This window comes from Oryzias latipes, chromosome 11 (assembly GCF_002234675.1).
Source record: "Oryzias latipes chromosome 11, ASM223467v1".
In the NCBI taxonomy this organism is placed as follows: Eukaryota; Metazoa; Chordata; class Actinopteri; order Beloniformes; family Adrianichthyidae; genus Oryzias; species Oryzias latipes.
Genome location: NC_019869.2, coordinates 5,759,957 through 5,780,183, shown reverse-complemented (window position 1 = coordinate 5,780,183; position 20,227 = coordinate 5,759,957). Strand labels below are relative to the sequence as shown.

The following is a 20,227-nucleotide window of genomic DNA, read 5'->3' as shown; positions in this document are numbered from 1 at the left end:
ATCCAACAATAAAAGACAAAAATGGATTCAAGCAGAAAAAAACCTGCAGATCAAAAGGTCTCAAATATCTGGATCATCTCTGAGATCTTCAAACAAATATTCTTGGGACAGAAAATACAAAATAATGAAATTTTTTGAGGCTGTGCATTCCTTTATATATGGATTCAAACTAATATAAACTTTATAACAGCAGGCAAACACAGAGGTGGAAGTGTGATGGTCGGGGTCTGGTATGCAGGTGCAGGGCCTGAATAAATTCCACCAATGCATCTTCTGGAACAACACATTTGTGCCGTACCAGAAAGTACTAAATAAAAAGTTGTTTTTTTAATAGGTCCAGTAAAAGTTGGAAAAATCTTTTTATCTTAAATATTCAAATGTTAATTTAAAAACAGCCGATCATCTTAATTTGTGCTATTTCTGAGTGATATTCATATTTTTAAAAGATATCCTATAAAATATGACTAATATGTGAAAAAAGGAAGCAAAATGTCACATCACAACATAAATATATAGGTTTATTGATTGAATCAACCCTTTGCCCTTATTTATGCCCTTAGTTATTTCATGAATTTGGTTTTTAAGACATTTTCACTTTAATAGCAAGGCCTAGGCTGGTCTCCCAGGAATATTTCAATTATATTTAAACAACTGTGTCACAAAACACAGCTGCAAAATTATGATACATTTCAGTTTTTGGTCACTTTCTAGAGTCCAAACCAAACATCCAAAAGCTGGATGTAGCTTCTATGCTGCACAGATCTGGAAAAGACTTCCAGAAAGCCTTAGATCAGATGAAACCGTTGATTTAAATCGAGGTTAAAGACCCGCCTGTTCTCAGCTGCATTCGATTAGTTTATATGCAAATGTTTACTGTAAGTTTCAGTGGGTTTCAGTCATTTTTTTTATCTTTCTTTTTATTTTTATTTTAATGTTTTATGTAAAGAAATCTGAATTGTCTTTGAACACGTGTTGTATGAACAAACTTGCGTTTAATAATTTCTAGACAGATTTGGTGATAAAGAATCTTCAACATATTTGCTTTTGTTTGTTTTGCAAATAGGAGCATAAAAAATGTAGAAAACGACCCATCTTTCCTTTCCAGATGAGCAATGGCCCTAAGCAATTAATTCATATATATTTAACAAAGTCTAAATGTAAATAAAACAAAATCTGTGTTCATCATGATTTAGTAATTTCCAGAAATGTTTCTGCATATACTTTAAACATTAAAAGATCTTCTAATCATGCACTGCATTTAAAGAGAAAAAAAAAACATTTTTCCCACGACGCTTGAATGCAGCAAAATTGTGCAGGTAGTGTAGTTCCCCATAACCATCCCTCCATTTAATTCAATTTTATTTTTATAGCCAAATATTACAACACAGCTGTCTCAACATCATGGAAGATACAAAAAATTATAGCAAAAATGCAGAAAAGTAATGAAGATACCAGAGAAGATTGAGAAACATTTTACCAAAAAGCTGGAAATTCAGCAAACGCAGAGCAGAAAGGAAATGAAGTGAGACAAATACTATGGAGCATGACATTTGAGAAGTTGGCCATAAACTGTAAGCTTTGGGCTTCTCCGACATTTAACGGAAAAACAGGAACGGATGGTGAACAGCTTGCCTGAAGGAAAACGCCTGAAGGTACAATTTGATTCTAAGGCCGCTGGTTGGTGATATGAATCCAACAGCAGAGCCTGTTTTATGCCTGAATGATTGAGAAACAGTCAAAGATTAGAAGTGAAATGATTCAATTGAACAAACAACAGTAATTACGGTATACAGCTCGTTTCTACTGAATGAATGCAATCTTAACTGTCAAAGTGAGCAAACGTTCAGCCCACGAGCCGCAGCGGACTCCTGCATGAATGACCTCATTACACCAAAGATTTCTCTACAGATTTTCAGGTTTGCCAGAAACATGGTTTTCATCTAAACTGCTGTCAGTCACAGAAAGACTCAAACTGAACGAGAACGAATGACATAACCGAACATCCCTGACTGTCTCTGCTGAGAGAAGCTGGCAGTGCTGCAGCTTGCAGAAGTCTAAGGAAAACAGTCTGATGCAAGGTCGTCACAGCACACACCCACATGCAGCGCTGAGTACACGGGGGCAAAAAAGTATTTAGTCAGCCACCATTGTGCAAGTTCACCCACTTAAAAAGATGAAAGAGGCCTGTAAGTTTCATCATAGGTATACCTCAACTATGAGAGACAGAATGAGAAAAAAAATCCATGAAATCACTTAGTCTGATCTTTAAAGAATTTATTGGTAAATTATGGTGGGAAATAATTATTTGGTCAATAACAAAAGCTCAACACGATCTTTATTATATATCCTTTTTGGCATCGACAGCAATCAAACGTTTTCTGTAAGTCTTCACAAGGTTTTTTACAAACTGTTGCTGGTGTTTTGGCCCATTCCTCCATGCAGATCTCCTCTACAGCAGTGATGTTTTGGGGCTGTCACTGGGCAACACAGACTTTCAACTCCCTTCAAAGAATTTCAGTGGGGTGGAAATCTGCTGAGCTCAGCAGGATGCGAACTTTGTTTTCGGACCCACTCTTTAAAGCTGTCAACTAACCACTTTTATTTGGTCATTTCTACATGATTGATATGATACCATCGACATTCAGAGTCGGACACAGATGCTGTTCACACTTTAAAAGCAGAAATCTGATATTAAAAACACTGTTTATTGTGTATATTAGCCGCATAACGTTACAAACAGCAACATTAGAAAGCGTAAATGTGTGTTTTCCTTCCCCGACGCCCTTTACTACTTCATTCCTCCTTCAGATTTACAGCCCTGAGTCTCTCTGGTCGTCCACAATAGAATCCAGTGGATTACAGCATTGAGAACCATGAGGTCCCCTGGTAGAATCCTATGAGAATATAGGTGAAAAAGTCTCCAAATAATCAATTCCCCACTTCAGTATGAAGCCAGATTTCTCCTTTAAATCCATTCATAAATTATTATACGTTTCATTTTGGGGGTATTGTGTGTGTTTATATTATGGATTTCAATATTTATATTTATTTTATTAATCTATTTGTTTGTTTGTTTGAAGGTCTTTTGCTTTTGGTTTTTAAACTTAAAAAATGTATAATTTAAAGAAACACTTTGTGTATAAAAAGTGCTTTTTAAATAAAGTTTAATTTGATTTGAAATTTGGAAAAGATCTGTTCCTGTTCCACTTTTGAATTAAAACTTTAAAACCAGTTTTTAGTTCCGAAGAAGCAAATGACAGATGAAACTGCATTAAAATCTTGTTATTCCAAAATAAAAGCAAACTTTCAATACATGCTAACAGAAGGTTTTTCAAAATAAAGACCTTTCTGATGTAGCTACTAATCACTCAACCCTGACGGCATCTGCCACTGTGTCCAGAAACTCTACAAAGGGCCTCTTTAAGTGAAAAGGCCACTTCAGGAAAATGAAGCTCGTGCATCACGCAACCTGATTTGGTTTCCATCCCTGGGGAGGGCTGCACAGCCAAGAAGCCCTCCCCATTCCTGGGGGATGGGAAACGACACAGAAACACCTGAGCTCCGGACTCTCTGCACAGATCTCCAGCATCCACCGTCCTGCTTTACTGTCACCATCTGCAGACATCCTCTACGCTGAGCGGAGCTCTCAGATTGTGTCTGTGTGCATCGAACTCAGCAGTGATTACAGATCATTATGCTTCTGTCTGAGGAGAGCGTGCAGCTATGCAAATGCACACCTGCTTAATTGGAAATACAAATGATGCACATGCTTCTGATGGACATGCTTCTCTGGTAGTACAGATGATGATGCCAGCCTGTAAAAGCAGAAAAAGCTGCTAAATTCAAAGACCCACTTCGATGAAAATTGTGTTTTTAACATATTCTTGTAGCACTTTTCTAATGATGGAGGACATTAATAAAGAAAGCTAAGCTTAAATTGTATTTCTGAATATTTCTTTATCCAAATCGTTGGGAATCAGGAGCAGATAATGATGCTCTGTCCAACCCTTGGTCCCCACACTGATACTACCGTGTTCCTCAAGTGTCAATAGAAAATGCCAAAAAAAACTGATAAACGAGGGTTTAACGAAGCTGTAAAACAGAAACCTCCTTCCAGTCAATTAGGACACCAGGGGTTCATTACAGCTGTTTTAATTACAGCATCATGAAGGTGATATTGGTTATGATGATGGCGAGTCTGAGGATTAATGCCTGAACAAGCAGTTATATTTAATTAACATGCTGCAAGGCTTTATGGGTTGGATCCTTTAAACAAACACTTCAAGTGGAAGGAAGTACAAAGGCTGGATAGGCTGCTCTGCAATTACAGCAACCAGCTCTCCAAAACAACTCAATTACACTAAACACAAACCCCATAATCGCTCTTAAGAAAACAGCAACTCCTTATTATTATCGATTAAAGATAATTTTTTAATTTGTTTTAAGAGATTATTGACATCATTTCCTCATGAGCCAATCTTAGCCTATTAGCAGAGGTGGTTAAAGTGTCGGAAATTATTATGGTCTAAATTTTCAGACATCCTTTATCAAGACATGAGGACAAAAACACTTTAATTACATGACAATTTCCTCCTATAGTGGCTCCCAACACAGAATTATTATGATTCTAAACGATGTTTGATATGTCCTGTTTCAATATGGTGATTATCCTCCTCCTTTACAGATTTCCACTCCACAAAATTTGACTATGTTACTGTGGAAACTTGTGTCTGTTCATTCTAAAACGATTAGGAGGTTGAAAATTATTCCAGATGAGACGTCCCAACCCACAGTCTTTATTCCTATTTATCTCAAAAACACCAGATTGACGTCTGGTCATAACCCATGTCAACAGCCCTCACTGATCACTGCTAACTCCACTAAAAAAGTGGGCGTGTCTGTCAGCCTGGTGGCAGTGGTGGCAGCGCAGACTCTTCCTGGAAGGGGCTGGTCCTCAATTTGTGACATCACAATCTGGGGATCTGGTTCTCAGAGAGCAGATTTTTGGAGGAATGCTTAGAGATGCGTTAATGGATCAAAATACGGCTTTGGGGTTGTTTTTGGTGAGGAATGTACATCATTACAAACATGTACTATACAGGTGCAATCATGTCTGTAGTTTTTCCATAAAATCTTTACTTTTTTGTGACAAATTTTCTTGATGAAGTTTAATATATCTATAAATAGTTATACAGTACAATTCTTTTTCTTTTATTTTTATTGCTTAAAATAAACCAATTCCGATATTCCAGCTTCTGGAAGATTTTCTTAATCAACTTGTTTTTTTTAACTTAAAAAAACCCATCAAATTGTATACTTAACTATGACTTAGCATGTTTTTTTAACTTATTATTTGGGAATGCAATAACATAGCAATATGGATTTTGCCACAATATATAAAGGCAAATTCAAGGAAATCAATTTGGCCAACTAAGATTTTTTGATTAGAAAAGAAAAGTGATGAGTCAACTCACCTCAAATAACCTCTCAGGGAAAGGTAATAAACTGTGACAGAAACTAAGAATCTGTACTACTCTAAAATGAAGAGGAACCGTCACAGGAACCAAGAATCTTCTCAGATTTTAAATATTATAACATTTGCGTGTTGTGTGCGTCCGTGTCCGACATCCTAATGAGCCTGTCAAAATCCTTCAGAGAGTACAGAAAAAGTCTGTAACAGCTCATTGTCTGACAGATGCTGCATAAATTAAAGAGATTAATTTATTCACGAATGTTCTGGAACAAAAATTCAAGCTTATATTTCCTCAGCAACAAAATAAGGACTCTGACATCCCCATACACGAGACAGGGACTCTTGAATAAAAAGAGAATTATAAATTCAAACACTGAAAAAAACTTCACAAAGTTAGCCTTTTACCATCCAAAGACACACTTTAGAGGTTCCTATAGCAACCAACACTAGATCGGTGCATAGCAGGCAGTCTTAATTACAGCCTGTTGCACACATGTGAGCCACTTTGTCTCCCAATGTTTGGGCAAATTGAAGTTTTTGGCTACATATGCTTTTATTCTGCTGCAGAGCATGAATTTATTTTTGGAACTGGGTAGTTTGATATTTCTGCACCGCACTCATCTCAGGGTTTGCTTGCCTGGAAAGACATCTGTTCCATGTCACTACCTTCCCTGATGATGGGCCCATCCTACTTATGAGCTGGAAATGGAAATGCTCCATCCTGTGAGCAGCAGAGCACAGCCCCAACTCTTCTTCTCGGTGGGATGACGGTTTGCCCTTAGGTCACTTCAACAGATCATTGAATGATTCAGGAAATTTGTAGTAAATTAGTAGCAGCTAAGAAAGTAAACTGTTTTGTCTTATTTCATTGAAGGTGGTTGGAGGGTTAAAAAAAAGTTTTAAAAAAAAAAGGAACTTGTAATGGTCAAGGGGGGGTGGAGTGGTTCTTTTGGGACTATGACGTGTCCTTTAATAAGGTCATCAATTTGCCTCAGTGGACTGTAGCTCTCACTCAGTTTGCTTCTGCTGAACCACGTTTCAGTCAGACAACTAATGCAGTGAAAAAGATTTAGTCCATATTCCTTTTAATTTGGCATAAGGTTCCGTTCAGATACATAAAACAAAGATATCCATAGAAAACTTTGGGTATTAAAACTACCCCTAACGGAGCTCACCGGTGGAAGCCGGGGAGGAGGGTGGGGCGACAAACGCAGAGCTCGCGGAAATGGATGAAGAGGGATTGGACCGCCCACACCTGGAACTTAAGTAGTACGCTGAACAGGTGAGTTAATTGGGCTGAACCGCCCGCAGGGAGGAGTAACCAGGTAAACGCACTGCTGAGATGCCTGCCTGAAATACTCCCAAGGTCGTTCATTTCTTTTGATGGCTGTGACACTCAGATTGTGCAGTTTCTGTTTTATTTACGTGTATTTTAAGGCAGCAGCCGTCCTACCAGGCTTTATAATTATAAAATTATTAATGGATTGGATTTATCTGCGCTTTTCCAGAAGCTCAAAGCACTTACATTGTGTCCATTATTCATTCACTCCTCATTCATACTTGGTGATGACAGAGGCGTTGCTGCCAGGTCGCGCCGAGGGCCCCTTCGACCATCCCACATTCATGCCCATTCACACACCAGTGGAGCAACACTGGGAGCAGAGAGTGTGAGGTGTTTTGCCCAAAGACACAACTGCAGTTGACTGGCGGCCGCCGACCCCTTGATCGTTGGACAACCTGATAAACTCCTAGAGCCACTGCCACCCATATAAGGTTGATGGTCATTATCTATAAAGTGGCAAACACTGTTGCAGCCCCAGAAACTGGGCATTCGAGGTTTTTTTGCTGCCATCTTGACTTTTTCCCTCTGCTTCTTAGTCTTCTGCACAACCTGTGAAAGTTACAACCTTCGGGGTACTTCACAAAGGGATGTTTCCGTTATGCTACATTATGATACGGTGTTTACACTGGAATCTCGCTCCCTGATAGTAGCGCATGTACCTTCAATTGGAAGAGGTTTGGTGTAGATATCATGAATCTTGCTCCAGGCTTTTTCTTTCACAGCTCTATTCCAATATCTGAAATACTTGGTGTCATAAATCCGGCTGGGCACAAACCGCAATTATTAATTTCTCCTTCATGAGCCTTTTTAAACGGTGGGTAATTCCGTGATGCCATCCAAACGGGACTACCAAAGCAGAGTTTTCTGATTAAAGTTCTACGGGTTTAACTTTCAAATCCCATTTAATGGTTGCGTGTTTTGTACATAGAGCCCAAAAACCGACTTACAAACTTGCATAGAGACATGTGACTGTGAGACATTTGAATGCAAAAGCCAGAAACGCGCATTTACGCGCATTTACAAAGACTTTTCATTGGAAATGGTTGCTTGAACACATGTTGCTGAACGCATTACTATTTGTTCTCTCAATTTGTGAGGTCCAGCGAAAGTATGTTTGCAAACAGACTATCCAACAGACTAAAGAGTTTTATGGTTCTTCTAAACAGAAAAAGGAAACCAAAAAGCAAAGTCTAAGAAGTGCAAATTGGTTAAAAGATGGGCCGTGTGTCCATAATGTCATGTAATCACTAGACCACTGGATAGGGATTTTCTCCTAATTTTTTCTCTCTTACTGATATATGTTTGCTTTGGGCAACACCATCGACAAACAAGCACTTATTGTGACTGTGTAGCCATTCCACATGGTTTAGTCCACTGTCAACCAATGTGTGTAAAAGCAAACGAAAAAAACATTTTCTCAACTTCCACACTTTTGGAAAAGTCCACTTTAAGTAACTGTGAAAGCGCCCCAAAACCTTGAAGACAACCTCCAACGTCCTCATTAGGACAAATGTCCTTAAAAGTGATGCTAACCCCAAGAAGCAGTCCCCACAAGTACATAATAACATGCACACTCATTTGCACACACATGCATGGTCAAGAGTTTTGTTTTCTATATTTGGGCAGTGGAGACCAGTTTGGAGTCATACCTCTGAGTTTGTAAAGTTCCCCATTCACAGAGTTTACAATGAACATGTGTGGCGCCTCATCACTGGCAGTTACTGATGCTCCAATGAGCGGCAGGGATCCTCGAGGCTTCTGGCTCTTGCCTTGCTCATTGATGAAATACTGCAGCTGACCCAGCTCAGAATCTACAAGAAAGTACCTGCATCAGAGATAAAGAGAGAAAGAGACACGGGCAAGTTAGAGAGAGTAATGGACTGGAGAAAAAGACACCAAGGAGGGACAAAGAATACGCGCCACTTGCATTATCGTCATCATCGTTCCCTTTTATGATCTCATTATGTTGTTTACTCGTGACACTTCTTAGAATTTTTCATTGCATGAACCTTTGGTGGGTGGAGAGTAAGAAATTAAGGACGCAGCGATAATTGAGAGATTAAACTAGAGCCTCAGTCACATGCACCCAAACAGCAGGTAACCTGCACAAGTGCTGCGGGTTTTGGGTTGTCCGGGTCTGTGGAGGGTCGTAGAGAGAAGTGGCTGCATATTAAAGTGTGTCTTGCAGTCCCCATGAGGCTCGTATGACCACCCATCAGGACAGGTGTGCATGTGATACATAAGAGACCTTTGGAAACTAAACTCTGTTGTTTTACCCTTATCCTAGTCACCACAATGCATCAGCTTTCACTGATCTGCACAGGTTGTTTGGCAGAGTTTTTACGCCAACTGAGCTGTACAGCCACTTATCTAATTACCAACCGTCAGGTACCAGCAAGGACCGCACACTTATCAAGTGAACAGCACATAAGGGCCACTTGCATAGTCCACAGGATTTGGAAGGGGTCCAAAATGTTAAAACTCCGTACGACACACCTACATCTCACCTGCTTCACCCTTATGCTATGTTTACACCGGTAATGTGATGCGTGTTCAAGAACACGCAAAACTGGCATTTTTGAACGCGCTATTAGTAAAAGGTGATCACACTGGACTCTTGCTGACCAATACTAGCGCACATACTCACAGTTGGGAGAGGCTTGTTGCGAAATGTCAAAGTGGTGCAAATCTGGTGAATCTTGCTCCAGGCTTTTTTCCATAGCTCTATTCCGATATTGTAAAGACTTGATGTCACAGATTTAGGCGGATTTAAGATTTAAGCGGTTTTGCGTTTTGAAAAGGGTGCTAGCTAGGCCTGCATAATAAACTACAAATTTATCGTTATCGCAATTTCAAGCTGTGCAATATTCATATCGCAAAAGTCGGCGAAAGTCGCAATAAATGGTAAACCTTAAATGTTCTAAAACAATCTTATGGCAGCTTGAACTATTTAACGAATCGAATAAATCCATTTATGCATTTGACCAATTGGATGGAGCTTTTATGTTAGATGTTGGCTTCCTATGTAGACGAGGGTCATTTGGAGAATAATTTAAGATATTTTGACTCATTTAAATTAAACTGTTGCAGTGAAATGAAAATGTTTTGGTTATTTTGCTATTTATTCATGTATCGCAAGTTATATCATCATTGCAATATTGATCACTAACATCGCATATCGCAAGTTTTCCTCATATCGTGCAGCCCTAATGCTAGCCAGACGTCACTATCAAATCCGAGTCCACAATTGGTCAAAGTTCCTCTGGTTTAACTTTTTTTCTGTGTTTTTGTACATACACAAAAACTGACTTGAGTAGCAACACGTGAATGCAAGAGTTTTTTTACGCAGAACTCCAAAACATGCATTTATGCACATTTACATTTTTTATTAGAAATGGTCGCTTCAATGTGTTTTCGAGCCCGGTGTTACTTTAACCATACGTGTTGTTTGTGTTCACTCCAACCTGTTGACCCCTGTATGCCTGTAGAGAAGAATGTGCATGAACATTTTAGCTCCACAGGTTCACCAAGCGATCTACGACCTTTCATGCAGGTCACCCGCGTGCCCCATACAGGTTTGACCATTTTTCGTCGATAGATGTACTATCCACCCGTAAGGACAGTTGGGACTAAGACAAACATAAACGTCCATCAAGACGCACAGTGACATTTGTCACCTGTCATATAACAACCTTAAGACTTTTGGCTACAAACTAAAAACATAATCAGATACGTTTGACGATTTACTTAGCGATTAGCATCACCATGATGGGGGTCACTGAAAATAATTTATGATATAATGAAAGAGAAATATTGTGAGTCTACTAATCTCAGAGTTCAGAGGCCCAAAGGACCAACTGAATAATTTGTTCCAATGTTAGATTACATTGTGACTTCACCTTTGAAACTCCCCATCAAGCTGCTGCCGTTTATTAGAATCCGATTTTACTGCCCGCTTTTGATGGACAAACCTCAAAAGGACCCTAGTCCACTTAGTCTCACAGGTGTTTACATTCAGCAAGTTTCACACACTTGGAGTGTTGGGGTGCATAAGTCTTATAAGAACACAAAGCATTCCCTCTGGAAGGGAGGTCTTCCAGGAAGCAAACGCATAATTTTCCACTGTATCCTCACAGCTTTGTGTTTTTTGATTGATCCACTCCAACAGCAGAAATGATTAGTCTAAATGATAACAAGCCAGGCTTTTTACCAGCAGAATAAATGAGCAACTGTGCTGAAGTTCTGGATAAATCACATTTTTTTCCAATTGATCATTTCTTATACGAGCATTACAGCATGGGGTGATTCAGACAAACTATTACATCCTTTTTTTATCCTTCCTGAGAGGCATGTTCCCATTTTGCCTCCCTGTGCTCCCTGAGAGGATTCTGTGAACACTGCTGTCTGAAAATTGATTCCCTCTCTCGGTCTTGCCTTCTTCCATCAGCAGAACTGCTGATTTATGTCAAACACAGCCAAGCAGGGAGCAACCTGCCTGCATCAGTTTACATCCAACCCACTGTTCCCCCCACCACTTACAAACTGCATGCACAGTGCACCACACATACAGTGCATGAAGTCCAATGCCCCCATTGTTCAGTCAGCAGAATGAAGCCTTTTACCGCTGACCCCTCCAGGCAGTTCTGGCCAGCGCAGACCTTTAACATGATAAAGCTCTAGAAGAAACCTTGAGCTTGATATTTAGACTGCCATTTCAGGGCACTTTTCATATTAACTGAACTGCAAAAACTCAGCTTAGAGTAAAGTTTTAGCCTTTCTTTTAGGAATGAGAATATTCATGTGAAGGGGTTTTAGTATGGAAGAGATTCTGTAGCTTAATTAAAAATAAAAGTCAAAACCAGAAATGCTTTTTCATTTTTATAATTAAAATGAAAAAGCAATACTTCAAAAAATGCTACGATCTGAGAAACCATCTTGTGAATTTGTGTTTCCAGTGGTGTCCAGAACAAAATAAAGGATGATTTAATTCCCACATATTTACATCCAAGATGCTCATTGCCCGTTTGGAATTTTAAGTACCTTCACAACTAATGTTTTTAGCATATATTAGCCTAATGCTAACACGTCTTTCGGGTCCGTCTTGTGGCGAAGAAAAAAACAGTGACCCCACTGATTTAAATAAATATGATCGAGCAGGCCCTTAATAATAACTGTAATTAAAGCACATTTAAAAGATTTAGAAGATAGCTTCGTGCTAAGTGAGTGTTTTTTGTCCAACCAGCAAACGTTTAGCGTGGTGAAATCTGCAATAGCTGTTGATGGAGCTCCAGCTGTCATCGAACAGCAAAATCAGCGCGAAGCTGCAAATAAATATGAATACATCATCCTTTATTTTGTTCTGGACACCACTGGAAACACAAATTCATATGATGGTTTCTCAGATCGTAGCAGCATTTCCACCTTCGGCGATCGGGAGCTTCGCGCTCCGCTAGGCGAAGGCAGCTGCCGGTCCGAAGAAAAAAAAGCTTGTCCGCGGTGCGTCCGAAAGAAGGCTGAAATGCTGAGAAGTAGTCCTGAGAAGCTGTGGAAAATCATCAGAAGGTCACAACCATCACAAAGCCCTCTTCTCTGCCACTAAAACAAAGCTCCACTGCTCCTAGCATGAGTCTCCTAGCAGCCGGACACACGGAGAAAGCACTGACGTCATCCCCCGCCTCCCCGCTGGAAATGCTTATTCGAATTGAATAATGCGACAATGTTCGCAGGGTGGATGTTAAAAAGAAAATCCCCTCTGCATTTTCGTTTTAATTATGACACAGAATAAGTGGTTTTTAAGTAGAAATGAAAAAGCATTTTGAAGGAATGCTTTTTCATTTTCATTGAGTCAAAAAATGTAGTTACATTTTGAAAATGAAAAAGCATTTCTGTTAATCCATTTTAATTGTCAAATTATACAGTTCTAGATGAATTTTGCTACACATTTACCAGAGAACCTTTTGAAAATGAAATATAGAAATACCATTTTCATTATCATTTTAATTAAGTGATAGAATAAGCGATGTTGAAGAAGAAAAGGAAAAAGCATTTTGAAGGAATGCTTTTTCATTTTCATTTTGAGTAAAAAAATGCAGCTTCATTTTCAAAATGAAAAAGCATTTCTGGTTTTGACTTTTATTTTTAATTATGCTACAGAATCGCTTCCATATTTTAGCACTGCATGACAATCAGTCTGATTATTTAACTAAAGGATGCTGTAGCAACAATACAAAACTGAATATGTGATGCACATCTTCAAAACACTTTTGTCAAAATCCATAGATTCGTGTCTGCTTGCCTTTTAAATAACCCAGCTACCCCACAAAGTCGTGACAATTTTTATAAGCAAGAAGGTACATTGATAACATCTCATTCTTTGTGGTAAAATTACTTTAGAATCTTAAAAATAGTTTTTAAAGTGTTTAAAAATTCAGCCAGACCACAAATAAAACCCAAGGAATCTTCTGAATGAGTCAGAGAGAAGCACACATCAGCAGATTTTGGCATCTTTCTGGCGGCGGTTAACTGTTACAAACGCTCACAGCGGCTTTAGAGTGGGAAAAGGTAGCGAACCACTCTGGATACTGGCAGTTAAATTCATTGATATACCATAAGTAGTAAAACAACTGGGGGGGGGGGGGGGGGGGGGGGGTAAGGGTACGGCAAAGCTGCAAATGTGGTGCTGGAGATAAAAAGAAGAGAAAAGGAATCATATCAGAGAAAATTAATCCATCACTGTGAAAGAACTTGACTTCTGTCAGCATCCACTTCTTGTTTTTGCCTCGAACAAGCAAAAAGAAGATCATTGGCTTCTCAAAATATATATATATATATATTTTAGAATTAAATGTAACTCTATTTACTAACAAAAAGGAAAATGCAGACGCAGAAATTTCCAGTGTTTTTAACAACACGTCAAGGAACAAGCACCTCTAGGATTCACCCCAATGCAAACCAAACAAACCCGGATCGGCCTGAGACCTCGGTGTACCTGAAAGTAAACCCTGCTGCTATTCACTTCAGTGAGTGAGTTCAAACTGACTAAGCCTGAAATACCAGTGATGCCACAAATCTCGGTTTAAAAACGAAACCGCATTGTTACAACGTTAAACCAAATGATATAGAAAGCGAATAGTTGCATTCCTGCTGAATACACTTGTATAGTTTTAAGATGAAACAGTCAAACACACATGTTGTGTTAAAATTAGTGTGTTTCATCATCCTCATGATCTTTATGTATAAAGCACTTTTACGGAATAAAAAAAATTGAAACAAAGCCCCGTATATGAAATCTCAACATAATAAAACAGGTACATCTGTTTCCAACATGGTTAAGGTCATATCGCGGAAAAATGGCGACTGATTTGAGAAAGTTCTCATCAGCAGATCACACACATAACCTTCTCTTTTGTTTCACTGCGATATAATTGTGTTTCATTTTTGTTTTTTCGGTTGTCTTTTGAACAAACCTCAAGGATCCCGCCCCCCCAGAAAAAAGAATGATTTGAGTTTCATCCAAATGAAAAGCTTATAATAAAAAATATGAAAACAGTAGAAAGCCTACAAAATAAGATGACTGAAGTTGTCAATCACAAATACAGCAGCTGATAATTTCAGAAATTCTTACTAGAGTGGCAAAGGAGAGCCAGACTCCTTCTCCTTTTTTGCTGCAATAGGCACCCACCAGATCTGCACCACCTCAGCTCACAGCTCTAATGAAAGAAGCACCACCCTCGGTGCATAAGCGAGGTGATGATTCATCCTCCTGCTGCATTCCCCACTCTACTTAGGCAGACACAGATTTAGGACCTACATATCCTTCAATGATCAAAGCCTTTTTTATAGGAAGAGGTGTGAGAAAAGGAGATTTAAAAGTTTTATACTCTTTGAAGTGCATACAAGGGGCTAACAGGGTGCACAAATGTAACAATGAAGAGGAATCATAAGCTCTCAACAAATCCGCTGTAATTCTATTGCAGGAGAGTTTTTAAAATGCATCCGGTCTGTCTCCGCCATCGTCCTAGAGACCAGCTTTGAGTCGTGAGAAGCTGGAGTTGTATTGGAAGTGAAACAGTTGACACACACTGGCATTTAAACGGTTAAACCGACGGATCGTTTTATTACCGAAAGACCAGAGTCTGTCATATCTGTGACACAAATTCGTGCAATGACTGTGAATAAAGATAAACAAAGAAAGTTGTGGATGAGTCACAGAGTAGTGAGGCAAACATCAGCAGAGCTGTAATAAGCGAGTGGGTGGTGTTTGCTCAGACATGCTGGCCTCGCTGATACTTAATCTTAAAAATAAAACCATCAAATAGTGACTAAACTAAATATCTGTGATGCTTACAATGAGCGATAATTTCACATTAGGAGTTTTTTATGTTAAACTGACTCAACAGCTTGTTGTGATTCAAGCTGTGGTCATTTTTTCTTTCGGGAGCAAAGTATCCAACCATTGTAACGCTTTAGTCGCATGAACTCATAGGGGGGGGGGGGTTGACCAGTGCAGGCGCTGCAGGTTATTGGGTTGTCCGGGTCCGTGGAGGGTTGCAGAGAGGAGCGGCTGCATCTTAAGGTGAGTGTAGGTGTGTCTCGCAGTTCACTTGAGGTTCGTACGACCAATTTAAGGGACATCATGAAAATGGAACGTACCATTGTGTTAACTGTTCCCTTTATATATTTTAAGTTACCAAAGTAAAAGCACTCTGAATTTGATTGGGTAAAAGCAACATGTAGGAGCCATAATGAAGGTGGCACAGGTAAAGCGCTGCGTCATCAGTCAGGTTGTAGGTGTGTCGCTGTGGGCGTGTGTGGCACAAATTTTGAAAGGTGCTCACTGACTCACTGGTGACACAACGAATGGATAAGGAAGTGGGCTGAGCCCACAGTGATCATATAACTTGTTGACCACGTTGCTTGTGTGAATTTGGACGTTTGTCACTGAGGGACTATTTAATTTAACAATCGTTTGGACTGTATGGGTTGGAAACCTGCAGAAGAAAGAAAGAAATGCTCCGCAGCAAGGCAGAAGTTTGGACTTTATCGGAACGCACGTCTGACTGAGAAGCCGGGGCTTTGCCCACGGCAGCCCTCAACGCTGTTTAGCCACAACATTACAGTTGCAGTGCTCCATAAATAAAATAAATTTTACCATTTTAGTACAATGGTAGGCGTAATATTAATATTCAGGTGGAGTTTAAGTCATACTTTTTTAAAAAGTGTTACTGTCCAATATTGCACTATGAATCGTGGGACGCGTATCGGGACACGAATCATCTCACCACACTCTTGCAGATGCACACCCTTAGTAGTAAGATGCAAGTACACATGGGGTGTGCACATGACAGGAAAATGCCTGTAGAATGAATAGACATGTCTATTCTATTTATTTATTTTTTTCCGTGTGGGTTTTAAACGTTTCTTTGGTGAAAAAGTAAAAGATTTACGGATTTCCTGTTCATTTAAATGAGACCGGCAGGCAAGGCACCAGTTGCCCATGCCTCCCCTGCACCCAGACTGCATTGCACACACTGACTGAAATGTAGCTGACATGTGCACTTTACTGTTTCGGTCTTTCTCTCATCATAAAAGACGCTTTATTTTTAATTACTTCATTTGCTTATTGCTCGCCAGCTGTGTGATTACATTGATGCCAGTTTGTGATCTATTTAGTTGTTTTTATCAGCTAAAGATGCGCATCAGAAATACACTAGGTGAGGCACGCAGTACGCCTGCCTTGAGGCAGAGGGCGCTCTGCCTCAAGGGACAAAATGTCAAAAATGAAATTTTAAACACTTCAACCGTTTCCAATCAAATGGTGAATAAGCTTCTCTGTAGGGTTCATATGTTTGTAAATCTGACTGATGACATCAGTGCCTCACCAGCCGTGAACCTCACCGCACGTCACTAAACTACCATGGATTCCGGTGACTTTTTGAACTACTTAAATGACATATAATTATGAAAATTTTTCCAGGATATGCTCATTACATCCAAATACTCCAAAGTGATGCTCTAGAACTGACACAGAGAGACAAATAATAACTTTTCTCTGGTATTTTGTCTCCGTCACGACTCCCATTTATTGTCAACGGTCATAGGACCCTTAACCTAGTTTGATTTATGCCTTTACACTGTGCTTTAAGCCTGGAACGCTTGTCAGATACCTGCAAATTATCCTCTGCCTCTTCAAAAACAGATTCCTGACCAAACAAAGCTGGAGATTTGACCTGAAAATGTTCCTAAGAGGCCATAAAAAACACACAAAAACCAAATCAATATGCCACAAAATAATGCATTTGTGTTTGTACATAAATGATTAACTCACAAGACAATGATTTATCAAATCTGTCGACTATATAAACAGTAAACGTTCTCGTCATCTGCCGTTTACAGCTTTATCTTTGGGTCTGACGTCTTCACACAATGTCGCTCACATTGATCACAACAGAAATGTAGGTCAGGCTGAAATGAGCAAATTATTCAGCGTAAATGTGTCGTGATGGCACAGAAAAACTCTCTCGGAGTGCTCTGCACTCTGACCGCCGCTCTGCGCAACATTTAGGTCAGGAAATTTCTTAATCAATGAAGTTTAAAGTAAACTTTTATGGGAGTTATGCAATCTGGAGTCATCTTATCAGCGCAGCAGTGTCCCTGCTAACCACGGCCTCATATCCTGTGATGAACTCTACAGTCATAAAAAAAAAAATCACATCCACGCCGAAGCAAGAAAAACCTGCAGCACAACAACATGGCAGCCCACGCCGAGGCAGAATTAGCTTCACTCAGGTCTGCTGCCCACAACAACACACACATTCACATGGCGCCATCCTCCATGGAAACCCAAACGTGAGTGACGAGGCTGGTCGCCGTGAAGCGGCGCTCCACCAAAGCGTAGCTGCGCCTCCTTCAAATGTTTCTATAATTAAACACCGCGGGCGTTTACAGAAATCAGCTGTAATAACTGTAAACAAGTCAGCAACAAAGACGACTCCTCTATTGGGTCCAGATTAACATGACCGTAAAGACCTTAATGCTCAAATGGGTACAATTTCTAAAGTAAAAAGAATATTTTTCTATAATTCTTTCAATGTATTCTGAAGAAGACAAACGTTTTATCTAGAAAAATCATTGAAACCTAATCGGCTCCGGCGCTGGCCTCCACCATAAAGAGATTCAAACCCAATCAGGCTTTTATAAGAGGTTCTGGAAGAATCCCAATCCACATCAACCTGGGTTTACCGCCCACTAGACCTGCAGGATGTGCTGCCAACGCGCATCTCCTCAGTGCAACACAAAGGAAGTCTCTGTGACTCCCTGCATGTTAGCGCTGAAACAAACGTCTGTGTGTTTTTTTTCTTTTTTAGAGGGAAACACAACAAACAGCTGAGAGAACAGGTTAAAAAAAAGACAACTCTGAATGCAGGAAATACAGGTGGACATGGAGGAACACCTGGATTTAAAGAAAAAACGTGTTTTAGTGCAGCAGAATTCAGAAAGCCTAATGAAAATGTGAAAAATAAGTATGCCTGATTGTTCTTAGTAAAAGTATCGATGATTGAGTGACCCCTCCCCCCTGCCATAAGGAAATGCAGAGCAACCCCGCCAATGATTCTGAGAGCTCTCTGTTTACACTCTGTTAGCTCACAGCCCCTTACACCCCCAACTTAACATGCAGATTCCAGCTCAGAGGAGGAAAACAAAGACGTCCGTGGATCTATTTGTCTACAGGTGGATGCATCAGAATGGGGCGGAGCAAGGAGCTTGTGGCCCCGCCCAGCAGTTTTTCCACATCACAAATACAATATTTTTCCTGTCTCAAAATGACTTAAATAAAGAAATACACTGAAATACAATTTTAAGCGCAATTTCCTTTATAAATATTCATCAGAAAAATGCCACAACAACACAATAAAAACACAATTTTTGCATGTAGAACCCAATTAGTTCAGGTCCGAATGTAAAAAAAAAAAAAAGTCAACTGGAAAACTTTTTACTTTATTTACAATCAAAGCCCAAATGTATCTTCTTTTACTCGTTTTATTGCATTCTTATCCGTGTTTTTTTTTTCTTTTGACCTTAATCTGGTCAATTTTAAAATCAACTTTTTGTCTCTCCTGTCATTCTAAAGCACTTTGGGACCCTGATGGAGCTGTAGAGTGCTACACAAATAAAGCTTCATATATTGATTCATTCATATTATTAATATATTCATAATACATTTTGGAACCAAACTGCTTCTTTATTTCTGTTCTTTTATTTTGAAGTGGAGTCTCACAGGAAGTGTAGGGGCGTCAACCCATCGAGTTTGTGAGTCACTTTAATAGAAATTGAAATGAAAAAAATAAAAAAAGAATTCACTTTAAATTAAATTTAATGCAATTGTGTCCTCAGTGTTATATCAGACAGATGCCAGTTCAGACAATGCACAGAAATTAGAGGGAGAAACCCTGTTTATTTCTACTAAACAAACTTTATTTTCCTGTAAAGGAGCATCGGGATGCGGATCAGTGCATCATCGCTTTTGCCTCTTCCTCTCCACCCCCGCCTCTCTATATACACCCCCCCCCCCCCCCCCCCCCCCCGTCAATTAAACTGGCACCAAGCCCAGATCATACACACTTCCATCTAGCCTGGGCTTCCTGCTCTGCAGCACTGCTACAATGAAGCCAGACTCTCCTCATCCATTCCCTGTATGTTTGCAGAGAAAAGAGCCCAGAAAAAAAAAGCACAGCAAATATTGGGAAAGTGTTAAAGTATGGAGGAAGGCCTCCGCTCACGGACAGAGCGGCAACCACCAAAATCAAAGGCTTCTGGTTTTTCATACAAGCCTGTGGTTTAAGTCCTGAAGAGCAAATGCTTGTTGTGCCGTTTTTGGTTAAATATGATGATTTTTTTAAAGTCTTTAAAATTGAAATCTTAAATTTAGTTGTTTTCTGCCGCTGATTAATCAGATCGATTTTGACAAATTATATGAAAACACGTTAATAATGATTATTTACAGTAATCCCAAATAAAATGAACTTAAAAAGGGGAAAAACATTTGCCAATTTATCTAGACGAATTCATCCAGGGGTCACTTTTTAAAAGTGGAAGTTCTCTTTGAGAGGACAATCAATCCAGAAAGAAAAGCAGCACAGATAAATGTTCAAATAGGCTGGTCTCTAAGAACTACTTTTCTAAAATGGTTTTCCCTTTATTTATTATGACTTGTTTAGGTTGATTGATGGTTTCGCTCATATTCGATTCACTAAAAATGTCAACAACAACAAAAAAAGGATCTTATGTGGGGAAATAATAACAACCCCATCGCCTTAAATTCTCAGAGGGATTTAGATCAAACATTGGATACATGTCGGCGTGTGGAGGAGCCGTCTTGGGAGATAAAACCACGCGTGAAAATCTACAGGAAA

The 20,227-nt window shown here is 39.5% G+C and overlaps 1 protein-coding gene across 2 annotated transcripts in view; it reads right to left on the bottom strand.

The window, feature by feature from the left end:
- Positions 1-20,227, bottom strand: part of osbpl10 (oxysterol binding protein like 10) — a 74,901-nt gene that overhangs the window by 53,360 nt on the left and 1,314 nt on the right. For both annotated transcript variants that reach the window (XM_023959615.1, XM_023959616.1), the window contains exon 2: positions 8,465-8,640. In XM_023959615.1, coding sequence (XP_023815383.1) covers positions 8,465-8,640 — 176 coding nt within the window. The remainder of the gene's footprint in view (positions 1-8,464; positions 8,641-20,227) is intronic.